This window comes from Magnolia sinica, chromosome 17, assembly GCF_029962835.1.
Source record: "Magnolia sinica isolate HGM2019 chromosome 17, MsV1, whole genome shotgun sequence".
NCBI classification, from domain to species: Eukaryota; Viridiplantae; Streptophyta; class Magnoliopsida; order Magnoliales; family Magnoliaceae; genus Magnolia; species Magnolia sinica.
This window is the reverse complement of record NC_080589.1, coordinates 570,223-597,920: the sequence shown is the minus strand read 5'-3', so window position 1 is coordinate 597,920 and position 27,698 is coordinate 570,223. Positions and strand designations below refer to the sequence as shown.

The following is a 27,698-nucleotide window of genomic DNA, read 5'->3' as shown; positions in this document are numbered from 1 at the left end:
TTGGTTGATTAATGACGAAAATATCATGGTATTACATGAAAATTGGTGCAACCAAACGCACCCTAATAAAATTAAGAGAAATTTCCTACTGTAAGACCAATTTATGGCCCTTTCCCGAGAATAAGCCCACTTATTTTGAGCTCCCAAGAATAAGCCCCAGCCGTACGGCCCCAATTCTCAGGCCGAAAATGCCCCTGCTTTTTTAGCTCTTTGAGCTTGGGCTCCCTTTGGCTACGGATTATAACTGTAGCCATAGCCGTAGCTATAACCGTAACCATAACCCACTAATCGTAAGAGGGCGGATAGCGAGTCGGGGTCAACCGGGTCCAAACCTGGTTTTATTTATTTATTTATTTACAAGGAGAACTTTTTCTCTCCTACATTTTTCTCTAATACATATTTATATAAATATGTATATATAGGCATATAAAATTTTTTTTCTCTCTTTTTATTCATTTCTTTCTTTATTCATTTAATAAACATATCTCTTAAACCAGAATGAGTTACTTGATGAACCATATAGGATTTTAGGATTGGAGATGCTACTTTAGCTAACCAACCTTCTTATTTTCCAAGATTCCATCAGGTATGGTCGAAAATCCATTTCATTCACTTCGTCGTCAATTTCAATCAGTTCATTTCACGATCAGTTCCATGCATTTCACAGTATATTCCCTTCACTTTCATGGTCAATTCACTTCACTTCACGGTCAATTCCATGCATTTCATGGTTAATTCGCTTCACTTCACGGTCAATTCCATGCATTTCACGGTCAATTTGCTTCACTTCATGGTCAATTCCATGCATTTTACGGTCAATTTCCTTTACTTCATGGTCGATTCAATGCATTTCACGGTCAATTCCCTTCACTTCACGGTCAATTCCATGGATTTCATGGTCAATTCGCTTAACATCACGGTCATTTCCATGCATTTCAAGATCAATTCCGTGAAGTGAAGGGATTTAATCGTGAAGTGCATCAAAATGACCGTGAATTTAAACAGAATTGCTCGAAATGACCGTGAAATGCATGGAAATGACCGTGAAGTGAAGCGAAATGACTGTGAAATGCATGAAAATGGCCATGAAGTGAAGGGAATTGATCGTGAAGTGCATGGAAATGACCGTGAATCTAAACGGAATCGCTAAAATTGACCGTGAAATGCATGGAAATGACCGTGAAGTAAAGCGAAATGACCGTGAAATGCATGGAAATGGCCGTGAAGTGCATGGAAATGATCGTGAATCTAAACGGAATCGCTGAAATTGACCATGAAATGCATGGAAATGACCGTGAAGTGAAGCGAAATGACGGTGAAATGCATGGAAATGACCATGAAGTGAAGGGAATTGACCGTGAAATGCATGAAAATGACCGTGAAGTGAAGGGAATTGACCGTGAAATGCATGAAGATGACCGTGAAGTGAAGCGAATTGAACGTGAAATGCGTGGAAATGATAGTTAAGTGAAGGGAATTGACCGTGAAGTCCATGGAAATGACCGTGAATCTAAATGGAATCGTCCGTGAAATGCATGGAAATGACCGTGAAGTTAAGCAAATTGACTATGAAATGCATGGAAATGATTGTGAAGTGAAGGGATTTGACCGTGAAGTGCATCGAAATGACCGTGAATTTAAACGGAATCGCCGAAAATGACCGTGAAATGCATGGAAATGATCGTGAAGTGAAGCGAAATGACCGTGAAATGCATGGAAATGACCATGAAGTGAAGGGAATTGACCATGAAGTGCATCAAAATGACCGTGAATCTAAACAGAATCACCAGAATTGACCATGAAATGCATGGAAATGACCGTGAAGTGCATGGAAATGATTGTGAATCTAAATGGAATTGCCGAAATTGACTGTGAAATGCATGAAGATGACCGTAAAGTGAAGCAAATTGAACGTGAAATGCGTGTAAATGACAGTGAAGAGAAGGGAATTGACCGTGAAGTCCATGGAAATGATCGTGAATCTAAACGGAATCGTCGAAATTGACTGTGAAATGCATGGAAATGACCGTGAAGTTAAGCGAATTGACCATGAAATGCATGGAAATGATTGTGAAGTGAAGGGATTTGACCGTGAAGTGCATCGAAATGACTGTGAATCTAAACGGAATCGCTGGAAATGACCATGAAATGCATGGAAATGACTGTGAAGTGAAGCGAAATGATCGTGAAATGCATGGAAATGGCCGTGAAGTGAAGGGAATTGACTGTGAAGTGCATGGAAATGACCGTGAATCTAAACGGAATCACCGGAATTGACCATGAAATGCATGGAAATGGCCATGAAGTGAAGCGAAATGACCATGAAATGCATGGAAATGACCATGAAGTGAAGGGAATTGACCGTGAAGTGCATGGAAATGATCGTGAATCTAAACGGAATCGTCGGAATTGACTGTGAAATGCATGAAAATGACTGTGAAGTGAAGTGAATTGAACGTGAAATGCATGGAAATGACTGTGAAGTGATGGGAATTGACCGTGAAGTGCATGGAAATGACCGTGAATCTAAACGGAATCGCCAGAATTAACCGTGAAATGCATGGAAATGATCGTGAAGTTAAGCGAATTGACCGTGAAATGCATGGAAATGACCGTGAAGTTAAGAGATTTGATTGTGAAGTGCATCGAAATGACCGTGAATCTAGATACCACTTGTTGGTGATTTGTACTACGAAATCACACAGATCTAGATATAGGATAACAATCCAATGACACCAAGCACACACAAGAGAACACAAATTTAATATGGAAAACCCTTACGGGAAAAAACCATGGCACAAAGCGACAGATCTCCACTGTGAAAATAGAAATTACAAAGAGAGAGGACTTACCCGATTCGAACAACCTCGAATCTCACCCTTGCTATGCCCTTTAGAAACCCTAAAATCCTTTTAGGAACACTTTGAACTCTTTTAGAAAGCCTTAGCACACATGAGAATGGCCCTAGGAACTCTTATTTATAGATGGGGAAACCCTGCTTACACACTTTCATAGAAACCGCCTCAAATTTACACGGTCTGCAGGGAATCCGCACACCATCTGCGTAACCCTCAACTAGTCGAGAGAGGGCTTCGACCAGTCGAAGGGACCTTCGACTAGTTGAGTCAACCCCTCGACTAGTCGAGCACCATGAAACTTCTGAAGAATTGCAACCAACTTAGGACTGGTCTTGGAATTTCTTAGACTGGTCGAGCACTACCAGGAAAATTGAAAAAGGCTATGAATAAAATCCGTAGCCATAGACCTATGGCTACGATTCTAGTCCGTAGCATGTCCATAGCGCCCATAGTCGTAGGTGTTGTAATAATAGGTCTGGAGCATATAGCTACGGATTTAATCCGTAGATATAGGTTAGAATAGCTACAGATATAATCTGTAGCAATTATACCTGTAGCGATAAGCATAAACAGCTACGGATATTATCTGTAGCTAAAAGTCCATAGCAATATGCCAAATTTAATAATGGCTGTAGCTGTTGGATTACCGGCTATGGTCAATATCTGTAGCTATTTCGTACATTAAAAAATATATGTAATCATTTGTTCATTTAATTACCACTTGCATAATCATTCATTTATTCTATTACAATCAATTACAATCATTCATTCAATTAATTACAATCCTTCATTCATTCAATTACAATCAATTACAATCTTTCATTCAATTAATTACAATTGCGATTACAATAATGTTGAAAATACAAATCTTTGGCTTCATTAGAGAAATTTGCTCGACTTTACCCTGAAATTTCAATGATAAAGAATTGAAAGAGAAGATATATTTTAACGGCATGATATTTTTTTTCACAAGTAAATAAGCCTTTTTCAGCCATTAGCCCATCACCCACTTGAAGAATCAAAAACCAATTATTGTCCAAGTCCACTTCTTTTCCTTTCAATTTCTTAGTGACCTCTGTAAAATTACTTCCACAGTCATTTAGGTAGTACTTTGAAGAGTTGTCTCAAAATACAACTCTAGTAATGACAAAGTCACTTCCTGCAATAGCTTTGTATATTCTATCATCCTATAAATAGTCATGGCATTCATAAATTGGAGTAACCATTAGAGGAAAGAAAGACAAAGTGAAAGAAGTGCATCATGTATAACCATTTTCTTTTTTATTCTTAATGAATTAATAAAAACTCAAAGAGAAATGAAATTAACACAAAAGGAATGGTCTCACCATATGGTTTGTAGGGCCAAAATAAATGACTGGATGATTTTCGCAAGGAGGACCATCGGTAGCCACAAGTACCCACTTCCCAAGTGGAACAGATACTGACCACGAGTATCTATGACCTGAAAAATGTGCAAGCAGAGCTGACCATCATGAAAAGAAAATCTCCATTTGCTTGTCAATTACAAGTAGGACATGCCAGTGATTAGTGGCAATGCCTCGAGTTCTAGATAGTTTCTAGGGTATGCAGTGCATCACGTTGTATAGAGAAAAGATCACCATCAGAAAATAATCTAGTGATGTTTAGAAGCAGGTTCATCGCCTGCTAGAAATGTGCACCTTCTTGGTAGAGCCCACCTGAGGAAGGGAAAGAGGTTTGCTAAGCTCACATGCATGTATAAGTGAGCTAATGCACATACTACCACATGCTAGTATGACAGACAGGTGTAATATCCAAGCCATCCATCAAAAGGGTAAACCGCAGATTCCGTATCCCAAGAATCAGGTCAGTCCTCTAGTCAAGCCATAATCAACTAAACGAATCTATAGCTATGAAAGACTTGTCTGAAGTTTTCTAACACATCCACTTATTTCTAATATCATGGCACAACTACTGAGCAGGCCACCTTTATCTTTCACTAGTAGCATCTATGCATCCACATGATGAGTGGGGCTTGGATATTTACCTGTGTGCCAAGATGGCATATATGGAGGTGCATGCATTAGTTGACTTGCACATGCATGTCAACTTAGAAAAGCTCTAACGGGGAATGCTCGGAACATGGTTAGAAGATCCAGTGGGGACCAACATTCTGTCCCATAAATCATGCTGGTCTTATAGCTATCCTCCTTTCAATTTGAGTGATTATTTACTCAATGGTGGTACTAAAATACAAATATGGATATGATACCTGGTACCACAGGTGTAGTGTGGAAAAACAGAAATTTCGAGGGTAAGTTGGTAACAGAAGCACTAGTATGCACGCCTTTACTAAAAACTTCCTAGATCTCTAAGAAATAGCAGTTTGGGAAGGGGGGAAAAAACGTATGATACATGTTGAGATGCCCATAAATGTGGTGGTATTAATAAAGACCTGAGTCCAAGACTAGCCCACCAGCCTGTGAACTAAAAAGTAAGGCTTAGGTTGGTTCCCAATCAGTAGTAAATACTCATCACACCAATGTTAATACACACACACATACAGTCTAAGGGGTTTCTAGTCTCAAATTCAGTGCAGAATCCACATCCAATTCTTAGAATGGAGAGTTTGTACCATGAGAGCAGATAGAATGCAGAATCCACATCCAATTCTTAGATTCAGTGCACAATTCAATTGCAAATAAGTCTGGATCACCTACCATATGGTTTGCTCGAATAACCATCAGTCCAACTTATCGATTGCCTGCATTAGAAAGTAACTTCCATTAGGAAAACTACATTTAGAATATGAAGAGATGCTCTAATGCTTTCTTAGCACAACAAGTTATAAAGTGTTCTTATGGGGACACTAACATAGGTCAATTCATTGATCTAGTCTGTTCATTAGGTCCGACTCATTTTTTGTGGGAAAAGATCTCATAATTCGACAAATACCCAACCATTTGATCAATGGCCTTTAATATGGACAGTCAACATCATTTACACAAAAATAGGCCTAATCAGTGTTGATCATTATTCACTACAAGAAAAGGGGGCTTTAACCTCAGTTCAAAATTGTGGCTGAAAAGGTTAAAAACTGAGGCTAAAGCCTTTTGCACAAACATAGAAATATCATAGAAAGTAACATTTAGGTGAATGCCAACAGAACACCCAACTGCAATTGTGTCGTATGACATCGAACCTACCAATTTAGGTAAGAAAATATCCATTAGACAACATGCATTCGAATTATATTTTGGCAACTATCATTATGACAAGAAAATCCAATGAAACATTCAATCTGCCATTTGTCAATTGATAGTCATTGAGTTTCATATCAGTTGCATATTAGCCAATTTTTTAGATTCTCAAAGAATATTGTTAAGAAAACGTGATTCGAGAGTCCCTCACCTCGATTATCCAGTTCACCATCAGCAGCTGCTGCTGGAGCACGACATCTCTGTACTCTGTTGTCAGGTTGTATTCCTCGGCATAGTCGTGCCGATACTCGTGTCTCCTCTCCTTGTTCCTGAGCTTTTTGTAGCTCTCTTCATGCTCTTCATTTTCAAACCTCAAAAGCTAAAAATTACAATAATTAACACACATAAATGCTAGGCAACTTGCAAAAGTAAAAGAACATGAGAAGAAATCACATAATCAATATGTAAGGACTATCTCATTTTAATTACTTCACCCCATGTATGTATGAACTAGAAAATCCAAATCAAGAAGATGTATGTATAAGAAAGGGGTTTTCTAACATCCACCATGCAGGTGAACTTCATTAATGTTCATGAGACAACATGCTCATTCATCTGGACCATCCAATATCAGTTTGCTTCTTGGATAAGGCTTGCGATTCATGCAATTTAGATGCCTCTTAACTATCCGATTAGTGGTCTTTTGTGGATCCTTATTGAACAGCCAAGAGTTGGGTGAATGATAAATATGATAATCCAGCAACTGCCACATTTAGGCTATGATCCATCAAGACGTGACCTATGAATTGGACAATCAAAGCTTGAAATACATTCGCCCATGTCAACCCAATTTTGACGCATCAGCAAATCACAAAAATAAAAAATAAAAAATAAAAAAATTAATAAATAAAAAAAGAACAAACAAACAAACAAACAAAAGAAAAGTTCCATTGGATAACTTCATTCAAAAAAATACTACATGGGTAGTGATGACTAGTCTAGGTCAAGATAGTTAGCATTTTTTTCAAAACGAAGGATTAGTATATATTTTGGTTCTACAAACAAACCATAAACAAATGGAATACCATTCCTGTGACATTTCTATCATACCCATAACCGTTTATGGTGTTTCACTTAGCCAGTGCAAAATCTATATGATAAAGATATAAGAGCCAGCCTGTCCTTTACATCCTCAATTCAACTGAAAGGTGACACAATGATAATCGCATAAGACTTACTTGACATTTCCTGGCATTGCAATAGAAATTTATCAGGTACCATGCTCTCGAAGACGAACTGAAACCCACTCCAAGCTCATGAAAACCCACACCAATCTTCACTAATGCCAAAATCCACACGTCTTTTTGTACCCTTTAACAAGAGCAGGTCATCCAGAAGAAACATCACACTTCTTTTCTTTCATCAGTTCTTTTCTTCTGAAAATTGTGTTTTTATTTTCCATCAAACTAGGGGTTCCAAGAAAATTTTAAAAAGAAAGAGAAAACAAACAAAAAAAAAAATGTTTTCCACATATCCAAACCTACATCTTCCAATCCAGCAAAAGATTCAAACAATAGCCAAAGGAATCAAACATATGTCAAAAATTTCATGATCCAGCAAATATTGTGAACATCCAACCCCGAACCTGCATTTCTTAAATGATTACTCAAATCAGCTCACCATTAAATAACCATAAACAGATGACATTATAGTTGTTAACTCTCATTAACTCTTATAAGATTGGATGATTCTTGGCAGTGAATGCATAAAAATGGTTCAGTTGTGCGTTTCCTTTTTTAATCAATGTGTCCTTGTGCAAAAACATTATCTCAAAAAAAGTAGACAAAGAAAGAGCATATCCATTGGGCGAATTCAACGCCAAATTTCAAGCAGAAGTAAACAAGTATCATGACATCAACAAGCATCCCAAAAGGCTAATTCTTACAACCAAATGTTGGAGCTAAACCTACAATACAGCAGTAGTAAATCATTTAAATGCAGTGAAAATTTAAAACATTACTCAAATCCTCGCTACATTTTCTTAAACTTGGAAATCACATTATAAAATTTGCTAATTCTATGATCTGTTTTTCTTTTTTTTTTTTTTCCGTCAAAACAAATAAAATAGTAAAGATTCATATATCCCACCTAAAACAAGATCTAAAAATGAAAAATATTCCATCAAAGAAGATCTGAAGATAAAATTCCAAGCAGAAATAGAGAAAAAAAAATACCCTAATTCAACTGTGGAAATCAGCAATTTCTGAACACAAAATCCTCCAAACCCACGCTTTCTTAAACCATTACTAGACATTATCTTTCCAGAAATAGGAACTGTATTAAAATTTCCCAAACTCCCGCAAAATCCATTGAAATCTCGGCATTTGAATTCTCTCAAAACCGAGAAGGAAAAAAAAGCCTCAATTCCTTAACAACCAAGGCTAAAAGACACATTTAGCCTCCATTTTTTCAACTGAGGCTAAAAAATTGTGGCTCTTGGCATTGTCATGGCCTCGGATTGATCTCAACATGCAAAAGAGAGTCAGCTCTTGGATTATTTTGTGTGTATTAACGTTGTATGTAAAATAAAATGGAAGACAAGGATACAACTCACCTTAACGCCCTTTTCCCTCCTTGAGCATCGTGGTGGGCTTCATCAAATCAAAGTTTTAAGACATGGGCTCCACTCATATATACCATATAAAACATATAAAAACTAAGAACAGAAAATTTTAAATTAAAACTCTCATCAATTTCAACGAGACATGCAGATTTTTATATGGTTGTCATAGATATCCAGCTTGAATTTCACTAATGAAACCAAAGACTGCAGGTTGATTACACCAATTTCAGATAGAAGTATATATTTTTTATCTGCAAAATACTGCCCGAGTGTTTTACTAATCAGAACCCACAATAGTCTTTACCAGAACCCATGTGAACAAATTTAAAAGTATGGCAATTCATCACTCAATGAAAAGATCACAAATACCTTTTCATGATTTAAAGAAGGGAACTCGAGGGTTTTCCTTACCTTCCATTGTATACTTCAAAGGTACAGATGGCCCCTAAAACACACATACATCCTGGGAATCGCTTCTCAAAACCACAGACTGTTTTGTTTTGAAAGTCGTTCATCTCACTTGAAAACCTATCACATAATGAATAACTGTAACTACAATAATACTATTATGAATGCACTATAATGAATAAATTATTATTATAGATAACTGTAATTACAACACAAATATCATGTACACGATATCACGAACATATTGTTGCAACAACTAAATGTAATTATAATCACAGAATGTATTGTTTGATGAACTACACATGTGCATTCTTGACAAGAGACGTACCAGATGCTTGAATTTGAAATATGCAGTTTCAATCCTCCCACATGCAACATCCACCTAAAAGAGTGTGCATAACCGTCATGTATGAGTAATCAATATAAGAATGTACAAGTAAAACTATAAAACTAGAGATACTCACTGCATTTTCAGGATCTCCTCTATAGTTGACGATCTCATTGTAAAGCCTTTCTCTCTCCTCCTTTACCCGGGCTTGGGACCGGCAATGCAAGGAGTTGAATTGACGGAGTTAAAAAAGGGCTTAGGCTCCATTTAGTTTTCACAAAAAATGTTTTCATAAATACTAATGTGATGACCAAATGAAACCTAAGATTATAAATACGTTCAAATATAGAGTAGAAAATTCATTCAATATTTTTTTTAAAAAAAGTGCCAAATTAGTTCAAAATTAATTCAAAATGCACACTACACGTTCAAAATTAGTTCGAAATGCACACTACACATGTTCAATTATAGAGTACCAAATTTGTTCAAATTATTGAATTCTTAAAGCCTCTTTCCCCCATTGCACAAATGATCCTGAACCGGCCTCTCTAAGTGTAGATGCGAACCCATCTTCTTTCCATAAAGGAGCATTAGGTTGTATAACCTTAGTCAGGACAATAACAAAAGCTCCATCCTCCAACGGTTCGCAATGGACAGTTGCATTGGGATTAACTTCATGTATTTCACCACGAGCAACTACACCACGTTTTTCAAAACCAAGCAAGTCGCATCTCTTATCGATATATATAATATCCTGTTACATTTACACATAAAATGACATTGGTATTGTTAGCGTTTATAATATAATTGTAAGCTCAATATAGTAAAAAATTTATACTTGCATACCGACGATGCCTGAGCAGATTTAGTGACTGTTGATGATGAGAGATTTTGAGTATACTGTCCCTCTTTCTGCATATCCGCTAATGTTTTCTTCATATCTTGAGTCATATCAACCATTTTTTTCTTCATCTGAAATAACTCTTGGAGTTACGCTCTCCTTTTCTTTTGTCATATTCTCTACCTTTGAATGAGCAGGGGCTGACTTCTTCAGTCCTATCTTGCTTATTGAGCAACCTACACTCCGCATTCGCCCTCTTTTGTCAGAACCAACCAACTGTAAAACATTGTAAATCAAGTTATTAGGATATTCACTATAAAACTTAAGTAATTTTTAAATTTTATTAGTACCTCTGTAAGGGCATCATCCATGCTGGTTATCCTAGAAGCAGGATTGCTACTATAGAGCTCATCTAGTTTTTCCTGTGAAAAAATACAAATGAATGTAATATAATTCAAAGTTATACATAGGCTTTTCATAAGGGTACTAGTTAGTGGTACGAGGGATGCACTTACAGCAAGGTCAGGATACTGGACAACTTTGTCCTTTCTTATATGGGCTCTTAAGAAGACTTCACATCTACTTATCTCGGCATCAGAGGTAAGATTCTTCTCCATCGCCTTTGGCATATTACATATAATTCAAATACACATTATTAATAGATTTAGATGAATGATAATTCAAATTTAAATTCAATTTTAAACTATAATATCTAATTTTAAATGCATACCATCTTATGGCGAGTAGCAGCCATGATGTGCTTCCCAAGACACGCAGATCCTTTTAGCTTGGTCTGATTGACTTTATTCCTTGCGCTTGCCCTCTTGAATTCTTCGGTGGTACGTTGATCCACGAAGACCCTCTAATCCTCCATAGGGATACCTGGGGGGGCAGGACCATCTCTCACAGCAATAGGATCCTTGTTTTTAATATATTTTGTAGTCAATCTTTTCTTGTAATTCCTCCACACTTCATTGATGCATTGTGTAATGTAATTAAGACTTGCATCTCAACTTTGACCCTCAAACTCATAAAACTGTAACAATCTTTCTGTGACCATGTGAATTTGTTCATGAGGCACCTGGTGAAAGTCTAGGTATATGATCGGGATATGAGAATGGGTGAGGACACCGACATGCGATACAAAGTCTCTGTGATCAGAACAGTCCCCATTCGGTTGCCCGAATTCATTCGTCTTTAGAACTTTTTTCCTATCAAATTGCACAAGTAAAGAGACCCCCCTAGTAATGCCTCTCTTTCTAAATGAAGAAGAAGCTGACACAATTACATAAAAAGAATAACAATTATATATGCACATCATTGATTACCGCCAATGTATAAGAAAAAGAAAATTTACATATATAATTAAGGAGATGTATCTTATTACTTTTGGTGTTACTTGAATGTTGTTGAGGGTCAAATATTGCATGTTAGACCTTAATTATTACTTGACTTTATGTACATGATAATGCTTAACACCCTGCTTTAATCTTATTTTTGGTGCAAGGTGTATTTACGAGCTTGGACCAAAAAGGATGTTAAGAGCATGGATTTAACGCTCAGGAATTACCAAGGCAATGGACAGGATTATAGGGGACAGATCGATAGATTTACATGCTAGAGATTCGAAAAAATTAGGAAACTGAAGGTCAAGTAGCCCAAAATTGGTCCAGAATGCAAGATCATGAGGTTCCCACTATCCGTTCGGCTCGAAAATTCATACATGGCCAAGGGACCACAAATTAACCGTACACGTCAAAATTCAGTCTTACGATCAGTGTGTAAGTGACCCGATGGATAAGATTAGACAATAACCATTAAGAAAGCATCTTGGACATCCTTGGGAGATTAGGACCCAAACTGAACCAATGGAAAGAGCATGAAAAACGGTGGATACCCGTCAAATTTCACTTCTTTTGGATGATACAGTAGGGAGAAACAAACGATAGACGTTTCTAAAAGGGAGAGTGGCAAATTTGTAAATATAATGAATTCCATATCCATGCACGTAACTGAGAATTGGCTTGCTTCAACGATAGGTAGTGACTCATCACATATGGATGGTGTGGCTCACCTAGTGTTCAGATCTACTTCATACTTTGACTCATGGCCTTACATGTTACTAAGAAGAGGATGAACGGAGTAGATCTCTGAGAATGCCATCAGAAGTGGGCTCCACCTATTTTTTGTACAAAACATCTAAATAGTGCCAAAAACGTCCAGTGACGGATGTGCTTGCGATTGGGTTTTGACAGTGGGCCCCATCCATCATCCTTTTTCATGATCTGGACCGTCCAATGTGTCCTAGAGGGGGGCTTGACCCTCTCCTAGGTGGAGGAATTATAGACGATAGCGTGAATCAGATTTCAACCATTCAAACGGAGGACGGACGGTAAAATAGAAAATCCATGGGCTACACTGAATCCAATCCAAAACCAACTGTTCTCGACTGGTTTTTCGAGGTTATTTCAATAGACGGCGCTGATTCTTCGAAAACCATGGCATATGGGCCCCACAGTTAACGCAGAATTAGAGTTTCCGCCTCTGTTACGCAAGTAACAGAGTCGGGAAAGACCCGGACGCTGCCGACTCCAGTGGGCCCTTATGTGATCTCAAGGACGATCGGATTGATGATCCGGACCGTTCAACCTCTTGAGAAATGGGCTTTCAATTTCGCCATGATGTCAGATTACTTAGATGAGGAGATCTCTCCTCTCAATCTTGGTTCAAACGCGGCTGTAGAACAGTGCGCGGTTTGGCGTGCGTAAAGAAGTTTCTAAAAAGGCCTTGCTGCGTAAACAACACTGAGGCACATAAACCACCTCTGATGCGGAAACTCTCCACCGACCTTGCTGGCTCTTATAAAAGAAATATGAAAGAAAGAGAGACGGGGATCGAATCTGGGAGGGCTGGACGTGAGCAGAGAGAGAGAGAGTAGAGTTATTTGGTTTTTCTTTTTCTTTTCTTCTTCTTTTTGTTTATTTTAGATTTAGCCTAATCATGACCGTGATCGGCTAAACCTCTTAGCTAGGGCTAAGAGGTGAAGCTTGTAGTGAGGTGGGAGACTCTATTTTTATGCCTTGATCTAACTATTAAATTGTGAATTGAACTTGATTGTGGTTTGATTATTAAGGGAATGTTTTTATTTTTTAATGGTCTGCTGTGACTGAAATTACAATGGGTCTGCGATAGCTTTGAGCATGTTCCTTTCCTTTTATGTTTATGATGTCAGGAAGCCCTGTTGTTCACCATCGTCTCCTGGGCATGATCGGATGACGGTACCCTTCCTAACCTTCATAGCATGATGATTGGTTGGTAATTAGTTTAATTCTGTTGTTTGCTTTGTCTCCTGGGCATGGTTTGGTGATGGAATCCATTCTAATTCATATACCTTTCATCTCTTTAAAATTATATCAGAGGAAGTTCAGTTTAATTTTCATGATTCTTGAAGCAGGCCTAAGATCTCCCTGATCTCTACAAGTGGATCCTCTGAATCCCTAGTTTCCTACCTCTGAATTCTTTAAGTTTTAGATTAATATTTCACTATTATTCCTTAAATTCTATTCGATTTAGATTTCATCTTATTCTATTTCTAGTCTATTTAATTTCAGATTACGTACAGGTTTCAGTCCCTTGGGATTCGACCTCGGTCTCACCGAGTTTATTACTATATCACAACCATATTCTTGGGGAGTGAACAAATCTGTACTCTCAAGCACCTGCGCACCCAATACCTCTATTTGTGAATCCATGTGCCTATTTCTTCCCTAATATGAAAAAAAAACACTAATGGTTAAAAAATAATTTAGATCATAGATAAAGTATAAAAAATTCACTATATATCCAAACCTTGATTAGATTTTCTCCAATAAATATCATTTTGTTACATGCTTAGAAAATACAAACAAATCAGTAGATTCTCTTTAATCGTTTTCTTTTCTTTGTTTTCTCGACCACAACACTGACGTCTTCAGATTTATCAAATATCAACTCATCAACAATTGCTAATGAGGTGAGGTTAGGTCCTGCATCAGCATTACTTACAGCCTTTAATCGTTCCGATAGAACACACGTCTCTTCTTCGACAAATTTTTTTTTGAAACCTCCAAGACCAAATGCCAGTCGAAATTTTTTAGATCTCTGGAGTAGAAAACTTGCGTGGTATGCTCTGCAAGAATGAAGGGCTCGTCACCGACTTTATCTGAACTGTAAAAACTAGACAAATTTACTAATCTCAGATTCACTTCGACATCAAAAGAAACACCATGATGTGTCACTTTCACCCAATCACACTTAATTAGGACGGGCTTGTACCTTGTTGAGTACTCCAATTGAATAATTTTACGAAAGACTTCATAGTAAGGTTGATTTTCATCCACTGTACTGATATCCTTAGTACTTGATTGGAAGGTTGTCATACCCTGTGTCCTAATCCCACTGTTTTGGTTCGTTTTATTCTTCTCATAGTCCTTAGTGATAAAGAGGAAACCATTAATATAATACTTATTGTATTGCATAGAAAAAGCTAGAGGTCCTCTCACTACATCTTTAAATTCATTATCGTTAGATTCAATGAACTCTGATTGCCTTTTCAACCAAGATATGAATTCGTCCTTGCTAGGCACCCTATTGGTCCTCTTATAGCATCGCTGCAAGAAATCTTTCTGCTTCTTGCGCGATATTCGATAACATTGTTATATTGAAATCGCATAAAGTAAGGAAGATACACACACACACACACACACACATATATATATATATGAGCTTATTGTACATACCCTTCCCACTCGTCATAGCTGGATGACTCTTCAGTACCCATGTACGAGCTTGTTCGTATTCGATACCTGCTAGGATAACACTTTGACTCGAACCTACTAGACCAATGTCGTCATCATGAGGGTCATCATCAACGATATCTTCCAACTTACGTAGTCCTGAAATGACTCTGTTAAGCCGTTTTTTCAGCTTTTCCAGTAGGCTTGTTTTCTGTTTTCCTTTATATTGATTGCAGAATATAATTGTCTCCTCTTGGATGTACTGCAAGCTTGTTTTCTAGCTTTCCAATACTCCAGATCAAATAATATAGACCGTTTGAAGAACCACGGTGATTCAACATCATCTGCTTGCTTTCATCGGCCTCCATCAATACCCCTTATATTACTCTTCCTAGTCTTCCCCCACTGCATATTCAAGTTTGCAGTTTGTCTTTTGACCTTAATCCCATCTAGATGGATCGGTTGACGTCGTATCTCCACCTTCTTCTTGAACGTGCCAGCACTTGTGTCCTTTCTAGCCTGTTCTGACATTGGCAACCATCGTCTGTGGCCCATATAAATATATTTCTTTCCAAATTTGAGTTGCAAAGAATCTGTGTTGGGACCACATACAGGACAACCATACTTACCCTTGGTCCTACAACCAGAAATGTTACCATATGTTGGAAAATCATGAATTGTTCAGAGCAGAACGACACGCATGTTGAATTTATTTTTATGATATGCATCGAACGTCATGACCCATTCTCACCATAACTTTTGTAGTTCATCAATCAATGGTTGTAAATAAATGTTAATATCCTTTCCTGGTTGTCGCGGTCCCTCAATGAACAAAGTCAACATAGTAAATTGAGGTTTCATGCAAAGCTTTGGTGGAAGGTTGTACGTCACACAAATAATAGGCCATGAACTATGCGACGTACTGAAAGCACCGAATGAGTTAAACCTATCTGTAGCCAGACCCAATCGAACATTACGAGGCTCAGCTGAAAAATCTATATACGTGTCATCAAGATTCTTCCATGTAATAGAATCAGCCGGATGCTCCATCTTTTCATGTTGAAATTTTCTGGTTGAGTGCCAAGACATTTCTTTCACCAACCATGGCACACTGAACATTCTTTGTAGCCTTGGTGTTAAAGGAAAATACCTTGACACCTTCATAGGTATTTGAGATTGTTTTCTTTCAGAATCCATTTCAGTCTTCTACCTAGGAGTTTTACAATTTGGACAAATGGTTTTCATCTCGTTCTCTCTCCAGTATAAGATGCAGTCATTTAGACAAGCATGGATTTTCATATAATCAAGACCCAACTTTGTAATAATCTTCTTCGCTTGGTAGGTATTAGTTGGGGTCTTGTTACCTTCCGGTAACACCTTCTTTAGTAGTTGAAGGAGCTCTGTAAAGCTTTTTTAACTCCATCCATGATTCGCCTTTAATTTGAAAAGCTATACAATGAAAGTCAACATGGTGAAATCTTGGGCCTCAGGGTATAACTCAGTCATTGCATCTCGTAGATTTGCTTCAAACTCATTACTTTAATTTTCTCCAAAGACGCCTTCAATTACAGGGGTCACATTCGGTTTATCCTCTACAACTTCATCTAGGTTATTACCACCAAGTTCTTGAACGATCGTGTTGTGAACCTCATTTAAGTTCGGGATACTATGGTATTGTTGGGAACTTGATTCACGTACAGTACACTTAGGTGATACATGCTCCCCATGCATGTTCCAAACCCTATAACTTGGGTCAAATCCATTTTCATTAGATGTATTTTTATATCATCATAAGAAACCGAAAAACGTGCACATCTGCAAGTGGTGCATAGACAATGAACGAATTCTCTACCAGGAAGGTTTTCTTGTGCAAACTTTGAAAAACTTCTTATTCTAGAAATGAAACGTGGGTCTGGGAAACTTAGTGCCATCCACTCCCTATTCATTACAGCCGGATCTTGATTAACCAAGGGATTCATTTTCAACCTGCACCTTACCAAAAATTAAAGTTGGATATTAGCCCAATGCACCATCCTCCTCAAAGTTGGAAATGAAGGAAGTGCTATCAGATGATTGAACCTAGAAAGATATTATCTACCAAATCCAATGTATTAAGGAGTTAGCAATCATTGTATTTTTGCAATAAATTAATAATATAATTTGTAAGTAAAATCTTAAACCGCTTGCATAGATGAAAAATCTCACATGCAATTCTAATATATCAAGTACTTATAAAATCTTTATTGAATAAACATGCATATAAGAAAAGAAAAACAGTAGGAAAGAGGCTTCTCTGTTTAAGTCATCTTCACGCTACTGACCACACATACACCTCATTTGACATCAGTCTGCTGAGAATTAAACAGATCCAGATGCTCATTTCATCGATTTTAACAGCACTGATGCGACATTACACAATTCCTCACAGAAAAACACTAACTCAATGAAAGCCAGATCAAATATTTTTTATTTTTTTAAAAAGAAAAAGGTGGAGTGGTCCACCAAACCCCTCTGTTTATGAAAGGCATTATGCCACCAAGTACACGTGATTGTCACAAGTCCCACAAACAGTACAAAGGAACTGTCCTTCCATCAATCAAAACACAAAAATTCCTCTGGAGGGGCATTCCTATCTCTTTAAAATTGAAAAGAAAGAAATATTAGAAATAGACCCTGCTGTACATCCTAACACACTATACCTTTGCTGGGAGTTTCCACTCAAGAGCACCAAAATCAACCTCACCAGAGGGAAACTCCCACAAGAGTTCCAACATTATCCATAGAGGAATGACCTGATACATCGGCAGAATACAATGAACTGAACGCATGCACAATGCTATCGGGCAGATGACCCATTTGCCTTGATCTAACTGCCTGATTGGTGATCATCAAATAAACAGTCGAGATGAGATAATAGGCTATAGTCCAAACCCAACGAACGAATGCGCATCAACTGGGCATTTGGACTGTCCAACCAATCTGATTTCAATGTTATGCTCCATCCATATAAGACCCACAAACTAAACGGATTGGGCTGAGTTGCATAAAACCCATATCCGAGCAATTGTCCTCTGTAGCGTATCAGATAGATCCTTTAATACATGGTACCCAAGGACGATACAATGTTCGTAGAAAGAAAGATGAAAAGCAAAAAATTTAACTCAAAGTGAGAGACAACAAATCTATAGTAACTAACGGCCCCTTTGCATAGAAAAGATCGAAACCATATTTTGATCCATTTCAGCATCCAATGGCCAGTAAAAATGTGGGGCCCAGGGCTACACAACATTATTTTTTTGCCATTTTTGTGGGAATAAACGCGATAAACACGATGTGCTTTTATTTGATTTCATCAGTGGCAAGGCTTCTTTAAGAAAAAAAATGACAACGAAAATAACAATGTGGAGTCCTGTACCCCACATCATCAGTGGCCATCGGCAGCTGCAATCAATCAAAACTTCATTGGGATTTTTGATCCATCTCAGAGAGAGAGAGAGAGAGAGAGAGAGAGAGAGAGAGAGAGAGAGAGACTAATCGTTCTTCTTCTCCTTCTCCTTCTCCTTCTTGCAGCGAAAGGGGGTTTTGAAAACCCTAGCGAGAGAGACAGAGAGGTTGGGAAATAGAGAGGAAAATGGGGCTAAGAGATAGAGAGAGGGTGATGCAGCATGAGATCGAGAGAGAGAGAGATTTCCTTTTGTGAAATACGGTGTGCGGGAGAGGTGCGCAGATGCGATTTTAGGGGTGATTTATTTTAGGACTTGTGGGGCCCACTGTTGTGTATATTAATTATCCACTCTGTCCATTCATTTTAATGGCTCATTTTTAGGATTTATCCAAAAAATGAGTCAGATCTAAGATTTAGGTGGACCACACCACATATTAACGGTATAAATTTATTTTTTCATTCTTTCTCATAGTGTGGTCCACTTAGACTTTTGATCTTTCTAATTATTGGGCTCATATACTGAAATAATATTTCAAAATTGATGGACCAATTAGATAAAATAAATATATTGCAATGGGCCCCATAGAGCCCCTTAAGCATCGTCAGTCTCTAATAAAGTCCTATAGAGAGGTATGTTTTAGCTACAGATTAAGTAAGTTTTATATTCGTAGATTATTAGTTACGGATTATATCCATAACTTATTAGCTACAGATTAAAGCCGTAGCCATATATCTCTATAGTCCGTAGCCTTTGGTCGTTTTTTTGGTAGTGAAGAGACAGATTTAAGACATCTGTCGATGTCATCGACAGACCAACAGACAAATTTAAGGCATTTGTCTATAACAGCAAGCACATGGAAACTCAAATATAGCAGAGCATATATATAAATATATATATATATATATATATATATATATATATATATATATATATATATATATATATATATATATATATATATATAAATAGGAAAGGGTCACTCCAATGCCACATGTGAAATGGAAGCACAAGGAGGCTGTTTCTGCTCCCTCATTAAGAAGAATCATAAAAGAAGACCACACACCGCAAATACATTTCCACGTCCAAACCCACGACAAACTTGCAAAATTGGAAAAAACAAAACAAACACCACCTAATATTTATCTCTCATCAAAAGAGTACACACAATGCAATGAATGCCCCCACCACCCATAAGCACAAGGCCAACGCTCTACTTAAAACCCAATGTACTTCCCAATATCCCTATAACATCTCTCTCTCTCTCTCTCTCTTCCCAGTCTCAAGGTACAGTGACCACAATTCAGGGTGGTTCAAGTAACAGTTGGCACACGTGTGTGTTGAAATTGGAATACTAATTAGTTATTTCTCTATCCTTCTGGTACACTTGCGGGCTACCTGATATGCAGACAAGGCTGACTTACAGGGCAATATATGTTCAATAGTAGGCCCACCTCATTAAAGGTTGGATCTTGTGCATGCATTGGCACATTTGGAAAAGAGCAAGAATTTTATAATTACTCTAAGAACTTGTTTTAGATCTTGTATTTAGAATGGACTCGGTATAGCGAAATCATAAATACCATGGAATCGAAGTAAATTGGAAATTTTCATTATGTTTGTATAACTTATAATTAGAATACAGTGTACGGTTCAGATCAATTGATTGGACTTTCACACTGTCCCAATGCAATTAGGCGCACTATGACTTACGTTGCTTTGAGAGCACCGGATCATCTCTCTTTACAGTAAGATGGCCCTAGCCTTAGGGAGTGAAGTTCATACATGTTAGCACGTGCGAGCAACGCAGAACCTGCATAGCTACACGTGCATGATGATAAATGATAATGATTAAGAAATGGAGGAGACGGCATTTGTTTATTTTTTTATTGAAATAGAAAAACTCGACTATTGATAGTGATAGCCATGCCATTTAAAGAATGGTACACGGACGTACATCGTCATATATGATCATGGCAAATTGACACTTGTCGCAACAAGAAGGCAGTGGCGGTTTTGGATCGGTTTTCCCTTTCTCCGGGGGTTTGGGTTTATCAGGGGGCTTAGCGGGTCCAATGCTGATGATTTCGATCAGCTTCCCCATCTTTTTAAGCCGGTTGGCCACGCACACTGGATCAACATCCCCGATCACCGTTAGTGTCCCTTTATGATCATCCACAGCCAATTCATTTATCCCTGCCAAATCAATTCAAATGTTTCATCTACACCAATCAAGATTTTGGCTATTTTTTGTTATAAGCAAGATCATGGTTAAAAGATTCAGTAACACAAAATGACTCATCTGGTCTTTAAGTCGAGTCACAACTCCCCTTGGTAAGGCTTGAATTGGACCGAGTCAAGGGTGAGAGTGAGTTGGGGTGTTGAATTGGATTAGCCCCACCAAATTTGAGTTGACTCAGAAGAGTTGCATTGACAGATTTTTATCATCATTTAAATCTTATGTTAAATAAATAGGGTAATAATATAAATCAGAAACAGGATTGACTGGTGTACTATACACACCAACAATAAATCTAGCGTAGGCACATGTGGGGCCGACCAGGTCGACACTCCTAGAACTCCGAGTTGCACAAATGGTTCAAAGGAGATCAAAGTTATGTGGCCCTAAAACAATGTAGTTATTATATCCACACTGTTCATCCATTTGTCCCGATCATTTCAGACCATGAGCCTAAAAATGAATTATATCAAAAGCATAATTGGGCCATACCACAAATAACAACAGAAATAATGATTTTCACAGTTAAAACATTCATAGGATCCATTATAACATTTTTTTTTCCATAAAATCTGTTCATTAGGTCACGAATACTTGGATGAAGAGGAAAAACAAATAACATAATGATCCAAAACTACAAACCCTAAAAGGGTTTCAATGGTAGAATGTTCAATCCCCCATTGTTTTTTGTAGTGTGGTCCACTTGATGTTTAGATCTGTTCTTATTTTTGGCTCAAGCCTTAAGACGAGCTTGCCAATTGGTGGATATAACACATACCTCATGATGGGACCCACAAAACTTGGTGACATCAACACACATCTACATTGTTGGTGTGTGGTACACCCAATTTGCTTCCATGTAAATCTTGTTATATCCTTTAGCTAAATCATCAGTTCTCAAGAGTCTTTTCTTAGAACATGCACCATATCCAGCTCACCTATATCTTTGACCCATGTGTAATACACAAGTACCAACTCCCACTAATCCAGTTTGGTTGTTGAACTTGGGCCATTCATCAGGTGTGCCCCACCTAAACATGTTGTGCCATGTTCATTTTTTCAAGTATACCACACTTGCATAAGAAAAATGACTAGTTACGTGCACTCATGATGTAACTGATATGAGCTAGCCAGCTGGTTTTTCTGCCTTGGAAAGTTGATAGTGGGCCCAACTGATGAATGGCCTGGATCTCACACAAGTATAGATTGAGCATAAGTGTAGCTTATGGTCAGTGGAAAGATCCAAAACCCAAAATAAATGAGGGTGGCCCACCTGAAAGTTTAGCTATAGCTTTGAGAATGTTGGTCTTGCACTTGAGGCAGTTGATGCATACTTTCAGAACCGTTTTCTGCAGAGAGAGAGAGAGAGAGAGAGAGAGAGAGAGAGAGAGAGAGATATGAACGAGGAGAAATGAAAGGAGATGCAGCTCAAAGAAGATAGATGGGTAACATAGAGAGAGGTGCACAGAAATTCGGTGCACCGATTTGCAGAACGTGAGCTTACTTACCTTCATCGTCACACTAACTACAATTAATACATATTATCAATGTCTGGCCTCAGATCGAGAACGGCAACTGGAGCTTTATAGGATTTTAACATGAAAAAGAGAGAGAGGTGTGTCCCACTCTCCCGAGATGGACGCGAATTGCCTGCCTGTTTCCACAGCTTACATGAAGTTCCCGTATGGGATCTATGCAGGGCCCACCATGATGTATGTCTGAGATCCACTCCGTTCATCAGTTTGACTAGCTCATGCTAGATTAGAAATCCAAAAATGAGGCAGACCCAAAACTCAGATGGGGCACACCAAAGGAAACAATGAGGATTGAATGCCCGCCAATGAAAACTTTGTGGGACACAGTGGTTTTAGATTACAAAAAATATTTATGTTTTCTATTCATCCTAATGGGAATAACCTTATGGACGACTTAGATGAGTCTCACGAAGATTTCAACGGTGGGCATTTCCATCCCCTCTCTTAGCTCGTGTGACCAATTGAGTTTTGGATCTACGTCGTTTTTGAGCTGACGTACTGACGTGAGCCGGTAGAACTGATGAATAAATTGGATTTATTATGGAGATGGATGTGGCCCAACGTAGCTTCCTGCTGGGGCTAAGCGTAGGCGGGAGTGGACTACGTGTTACCCGGGTAACACCTTGGTGTTGCCCCGACCATAGGGCTCAACTTGATGTATATATTGTATATCCACTCCGTTCATTTTTTTTTTTTTTTCAGATCATTTAATGGCGTGCTACAAAAAATTAAAGCATATCCAAATCTCAAATGGGCCACAATACAGGAAATAGTGGTGATTGAATGCCCACCATTAAAAACTTCTTCAGGCCCAACCTTTCGATAAGGCCACACAGACACGGATGAAAGGAAAACACAAATATCAGCTTGATTAAAAACCTTTGTGGCCGCTAAGAAATTTTTAATGGTAGGATCCAATTCTTACTGTGTGGTCCACTTCAGATTTGGATCTTCTTCCTTTTTGGCGACCACTCCCTAAAATGATCTGGAAAATTGATGTCCGGTGTGGATATGTAACACATACATCAAGGTAGGCCCCACGGTTAGGTCAACACCAACTAACGTATTACCGGGTAACACTTAATCCGCTACCTACGTTGGACCGGGGAGAGGACATGCATACTTTCTTCTTGGATTTTCAGTTTTCACTTGGCAGAAGTGGGGGCCATGGCTCATTCATCTAGACCATACATCTGTTGTCCCTTGAAGTAGATGGACGACCCGTCAAAAAAATCTCATAGTTTCAAAAATCTTAGCTAACACATCTTGGGCCTTTCATCAGTTTGAATGTGGACAGTGATTTCCAGGCTACTGTTAGGATTGTCCTGTTAGGGAGATTTTTCAAGGCATGCATGACATGTCCTCAGTTCCAAAGAAAGAAAACCAATGGTCTTGATCACCAAAAGTGGGCCCCACTTGTTCAAACTGAAAACTCGGTACAATTTCCATATCCTTGGGCTGAGGTCCATGCAATTCCTACTCATTAGTACTATGATTATTAAGTGGGGACCTTGACACTTGTCCAAATTTAAATGAGACCAGCCATATGATTGCCGTATTCCATTAGGCCTGCATGTCCTCTGTTCTTCTCGGAGGTTTACTAATTCCACACGCTTGTTGGATCCGTACATATTTACCCCTGAATGCAAGGGGCACGTGTTTGGGATCCGAGACTTCCATCAAGTGTGCTATATTGTTTACATCTTCTGGCATGAAAATCAGGCCATTTCAGATCTAAGGTGGGCCACAACATATCAAAACAAATTCTAAGTGTCAAATTTACTTAGCACATTGTGGCCCAAATGAAGAGTAAAATTATCTTATCTTTTACACTGAAGATCTAAGCATTATTATCAGACTTATGGAAAGTTCAGATCTCCCACACACGTTTCATGTTCGGCTGTCTTCCTGCGTGTGGAATTGGCAAATTTATTCATTATCTTTGTAGCATTTATAAAAAAAAAGGAAAAAAAGAAAAGAAAAAAAGAAGAAGAAATGTATAAAAAGCAATCCTATAATAATACACGTCCTTTGAAGACATCAACAACAGTAGTAGGATAGTAGCTTTAACTGATTTATTTATATCCCATAAATAGTTTTACACATAGTTGACTAAGATAGTTTAAGGCCCAAGGTGCACATGATTATTTGATGGTGGCCCACTACGAAAGCTGCACAAACAATATCTCATTTTCATATGTTTTTTTTTCTATTTTGGACCCACATGTAATGGACACTACGTCTGGAACACAGAACCTTGTTCGATGCGCTAAAATTCTAAAATGTGCACATGGCACTTATTAGTAGGACATGTCGATGGGTGAGCATGAGTCAAGCAAAATCTAAAATTTGAATACGTCCGGCCTATTGGGCAGAACTGACCAGTTCAATATACGGCCGATGTCAACCGTTGGCTTGCCTGTTGACAGCCTGATGTGTTACTGAGGACAGCTGCAGATGGGCCAGTAATCAAATGGGTAATTCAGGCCTAGCCCATGTTGTGGGATGATGTTGCACCTAATCATGATTCTAAAAGAAACCGTTAATGTTTTCAAAGGGAAGTGAATTTAAAATAACAAGATAATGATTTTAAAAGCAAGCACTAGGGTTAAAATAAATAGTTTGTTACTAAGAAGAAATTAACTTCTGTACTCTGGAAATGCGTTATGCATCATGCTCATGCCCTAGAAATTCTGCACCTGCCATATGTTTAATTCAAATTAGACTGACCAAATCAGGCCCACTTCATATGGGTCAATCAAACAAAATAAATAAATAACACTACATAGACAACCTAATCTGTGGATAAGTTGGCATTTAAAGGACAGTTATACAGTAATCAACGGTCGGGATCAGACAAACATGTGTTTAATCAGAGGTTAGGTTTACTCAATAAATCTGATTTTGGGGTATGATATATCCACGTTGGGAAGCAAGGGACCCATGCCCATGGGTCCATTGGGCTATGATCCTATAGGACTTGGGAGGGATTTGAAACTGGGCCATCTCTATTTAGGGAGGATGGAATCCAATCCGAAAAATCTTAATATAAATATTCACTTTGGATTACCTTTGGATGATTTGGATCGAGAAATAGGCTTTAACGGTAGCCTATGATCATTGCAATTGGGACCCATCTTGGTAGCTGACCCCACTGGCTGGACCGGCCCGCACACAGAAAAAAGGAAGGGCACCAAGAATCTGGTGGAAGTAGAGCCATGCTTTTATGAAACTTGCTCCCACGGTGGCACATGCTAACGTCATGATATGTGTAAAAGATCTGGGCCTTGCATTCCCCGGCCCACAAAATGAGACTGCTCTAGTCACAGGTGGGCTACACTTTTATGCTAAGACCAGTGCAGCTAATGAGTCCAAAATGAAGCTCAAACCCAGTCTGGTTATTAAACGGGCTTACATTTTAATCCCGGTCCAGTCCTTGGGGCTGGTAAACCAAGCCAAGCCCAACCCGATGCAGGTCAGGCCATAGTTCTGAAACTCGGTGGGTCGGTTCACTACCACCAAATAATTAGGAGCATTATGACTTATGTTGCTTTGAGAGCACCGGATCATCTCTCTTTACAGTAAGATGGCCCTAGCCTCAGGGAGTGAAGCTCATACATGTTAGCACATGGGAGCAACGCAGAACCTGCATAGCCACACGTGCATGATGATAAATGATAATGATTAAGAAGTGGAGGAGACGGTATTTATTTATTTTTTATTTAATTACAGAACCTCAGACTATTGGTAGTGATAGTCAGTCGGTGCCATTTAAAGAATGGTACACGGACGTACATCGTCATATATGATCATGGTAAATTGACACTTGTCGCAACAAGAAGGCAGTGGCGGTTTTGGATCGGTTTTCCCTTTCTCCGGGGGTTTGGGTTTATCAGGGGGCTTAGCCGGTCCAATGCTGATGATTTCGATCAGCTTCCCCATCTTCTTAAGCCGGTTGGCCACGCACACTGGATCAACATCCCCGATCACCGTTAGTGTCCCTTTTTCATCATCCACAGCCAATTCATTTATCCCTGCCAAATCAATTCAAATGTTTCATCTACACCAATCAAGATTTTTGGTTAAAAGATTCAGTAACTCAAAATGACTCATCTGGTCTTTTGATTTGAGTCACAACTCACCTTAGTAAGGCTGGAATCGGACTGAGTCAAGGGTGAATCGTTAGAGTGATTTGGGGTGTTGAATTGGATTGGCCCCACCAAATAGTTGACTCAGATGAGTTACATCGACAGATTATCATCATCATTTAAATCTTATGTTAAATAAATTAGATAATAATATAAATCTTGGTTTTTCTGCCTTGGAAAGTTGACAGTGGGCCCAACTGATGAATGGCCTGGATCTCACACATGTAAAGATTGAGCGTAAGTGTAGCTTATGATTAGTGGATAGATCAGAAACCCAAAATAAATGAGGGTGGCCCACCTGAAAGTTTAGCTACAGCTTTAAGAATGTTCGTCTTGCACTTGAGGCAGTTGATGCATACTTTCAGAACCGTTTTCTGCAGAGGGAGAGATGAACGTGAAAGGAGATGCATGCAGCTCAAAGAAGATGGGTAACATAGAAAGAGGTGCACAGAAATTCGGTGCACCGATTTGCAGAACATGGGCTACGTACCTTCATCGTCACACTAACTACAATTAATGCAGATTATCAATGTCTGGCCTCAGATCGAGAATGGCAACCGGAGCTTTATAGGATTTTTAACATGAGAGAGAGAACTACAACTAATGCAGATTATCAATGTCTGGCCTCAGATCGAGAATGGCAACCGGAGGTTTATAGGATTTCTAACATGAGAGAGAGAGAGAGAGAGAGAGAGAGAGAGAGAGAGAGAGAGTTGGTCTGTCCCACTCTCCCGAGATGAACGCGAATTGCCCGCCTGTTTCCTCAGCTTACATGAAGTTCCTGTATGGGATTTATGCAGGGCCCACGGTGATGTATGTCTGAGATCCACTCCGTCCATCAGTTTGACTAGCTCATGCTAGATTAGAAATCCAAAGATGAGGCAGACCCAAAACTTGGATGGGGCACACTAAAGGAAACAATGAGAATTGAATGCCTGCCAATGAAAACTTTGTGGGACACAGTGGTTCTAGATTACAAAAAATATTTATGTTTTCAGTTCATCCTTAATGGGACTCACCTTATGAACGAGTTAAATAACATATAAACGTTACAATGAGTCTCACGAAGATTTCAACGGCGGGCATTTCCATCCCCGCTCTCTTTCCTCGTGTGGCCAATTTAGTCTTCGACAGCTGACGTACTGACGTGGGCAGGTATAACTGATTTATGACGGAAATCGATGCGGCCCAGCGTAGCTTCCAGCTGGGGCTAAGCGTAGGCGGGAGAGGAATAAGTGTTACCCGGGTAACACCTTAGTTGGTGTTGCCCTGATCGTAGGGCCCATCTTGATGTATATGTTGTATATTCATTCCGTCCATC

General features: G+C 38.7%; 1 protein-coding gene across 1 annotated transcript; it reads right to left on the bottom strand.

Annotated features, from left to right (window-relative positions):
• Positions 1-10,348: 10,348 nt before the first annotated feature.
• LOC131231731 (uncharacterized) lies at positions 10,349-26,926 on the bottom strand. Its single transcript, XM_058228032.1, has 8 exons — positions 26,868-26,926; positions 26,676-26,751; positions 26,015-26,263; positions 20,413-20,651; positions 17,712-17,804; positions 10,753-10,857; positions 10,588-10,659; positions 10,349-10,513 (listed from the first exon to the last, which is right to left on the bottom strand). The coding sequence occupies exons 1-8, from the start codon at positions 26,871-26,873 to the stop codon at positions 10,349-10,351; spliced, it is 1,005 nt and encodes a 334-aa protein (XP_058084015.1). The 5' UTR covers positions 26,874-26,926.
• Positions 26,927-27,698: the final 772 nt, after the last annotated feature.

Coding starts and splice junctions, on each gene's coding strand:
- LOC131231731 (XM_058228032.1), bottom strand. Junction 26,264..26,675: donor AGCTGTAGCTAAACTTTCAG/GTGGGCCACCCT, acceptor TTGATTTGGCAG/GGATAAATGAATTGGCTGTG. Junction 20,652..26,014: donor ATATGACGATGTACGTCCGT/GTACCATTCTTT, acceptor TTGATTTGGCAG/GGATAAATGAATTGGCTGTG.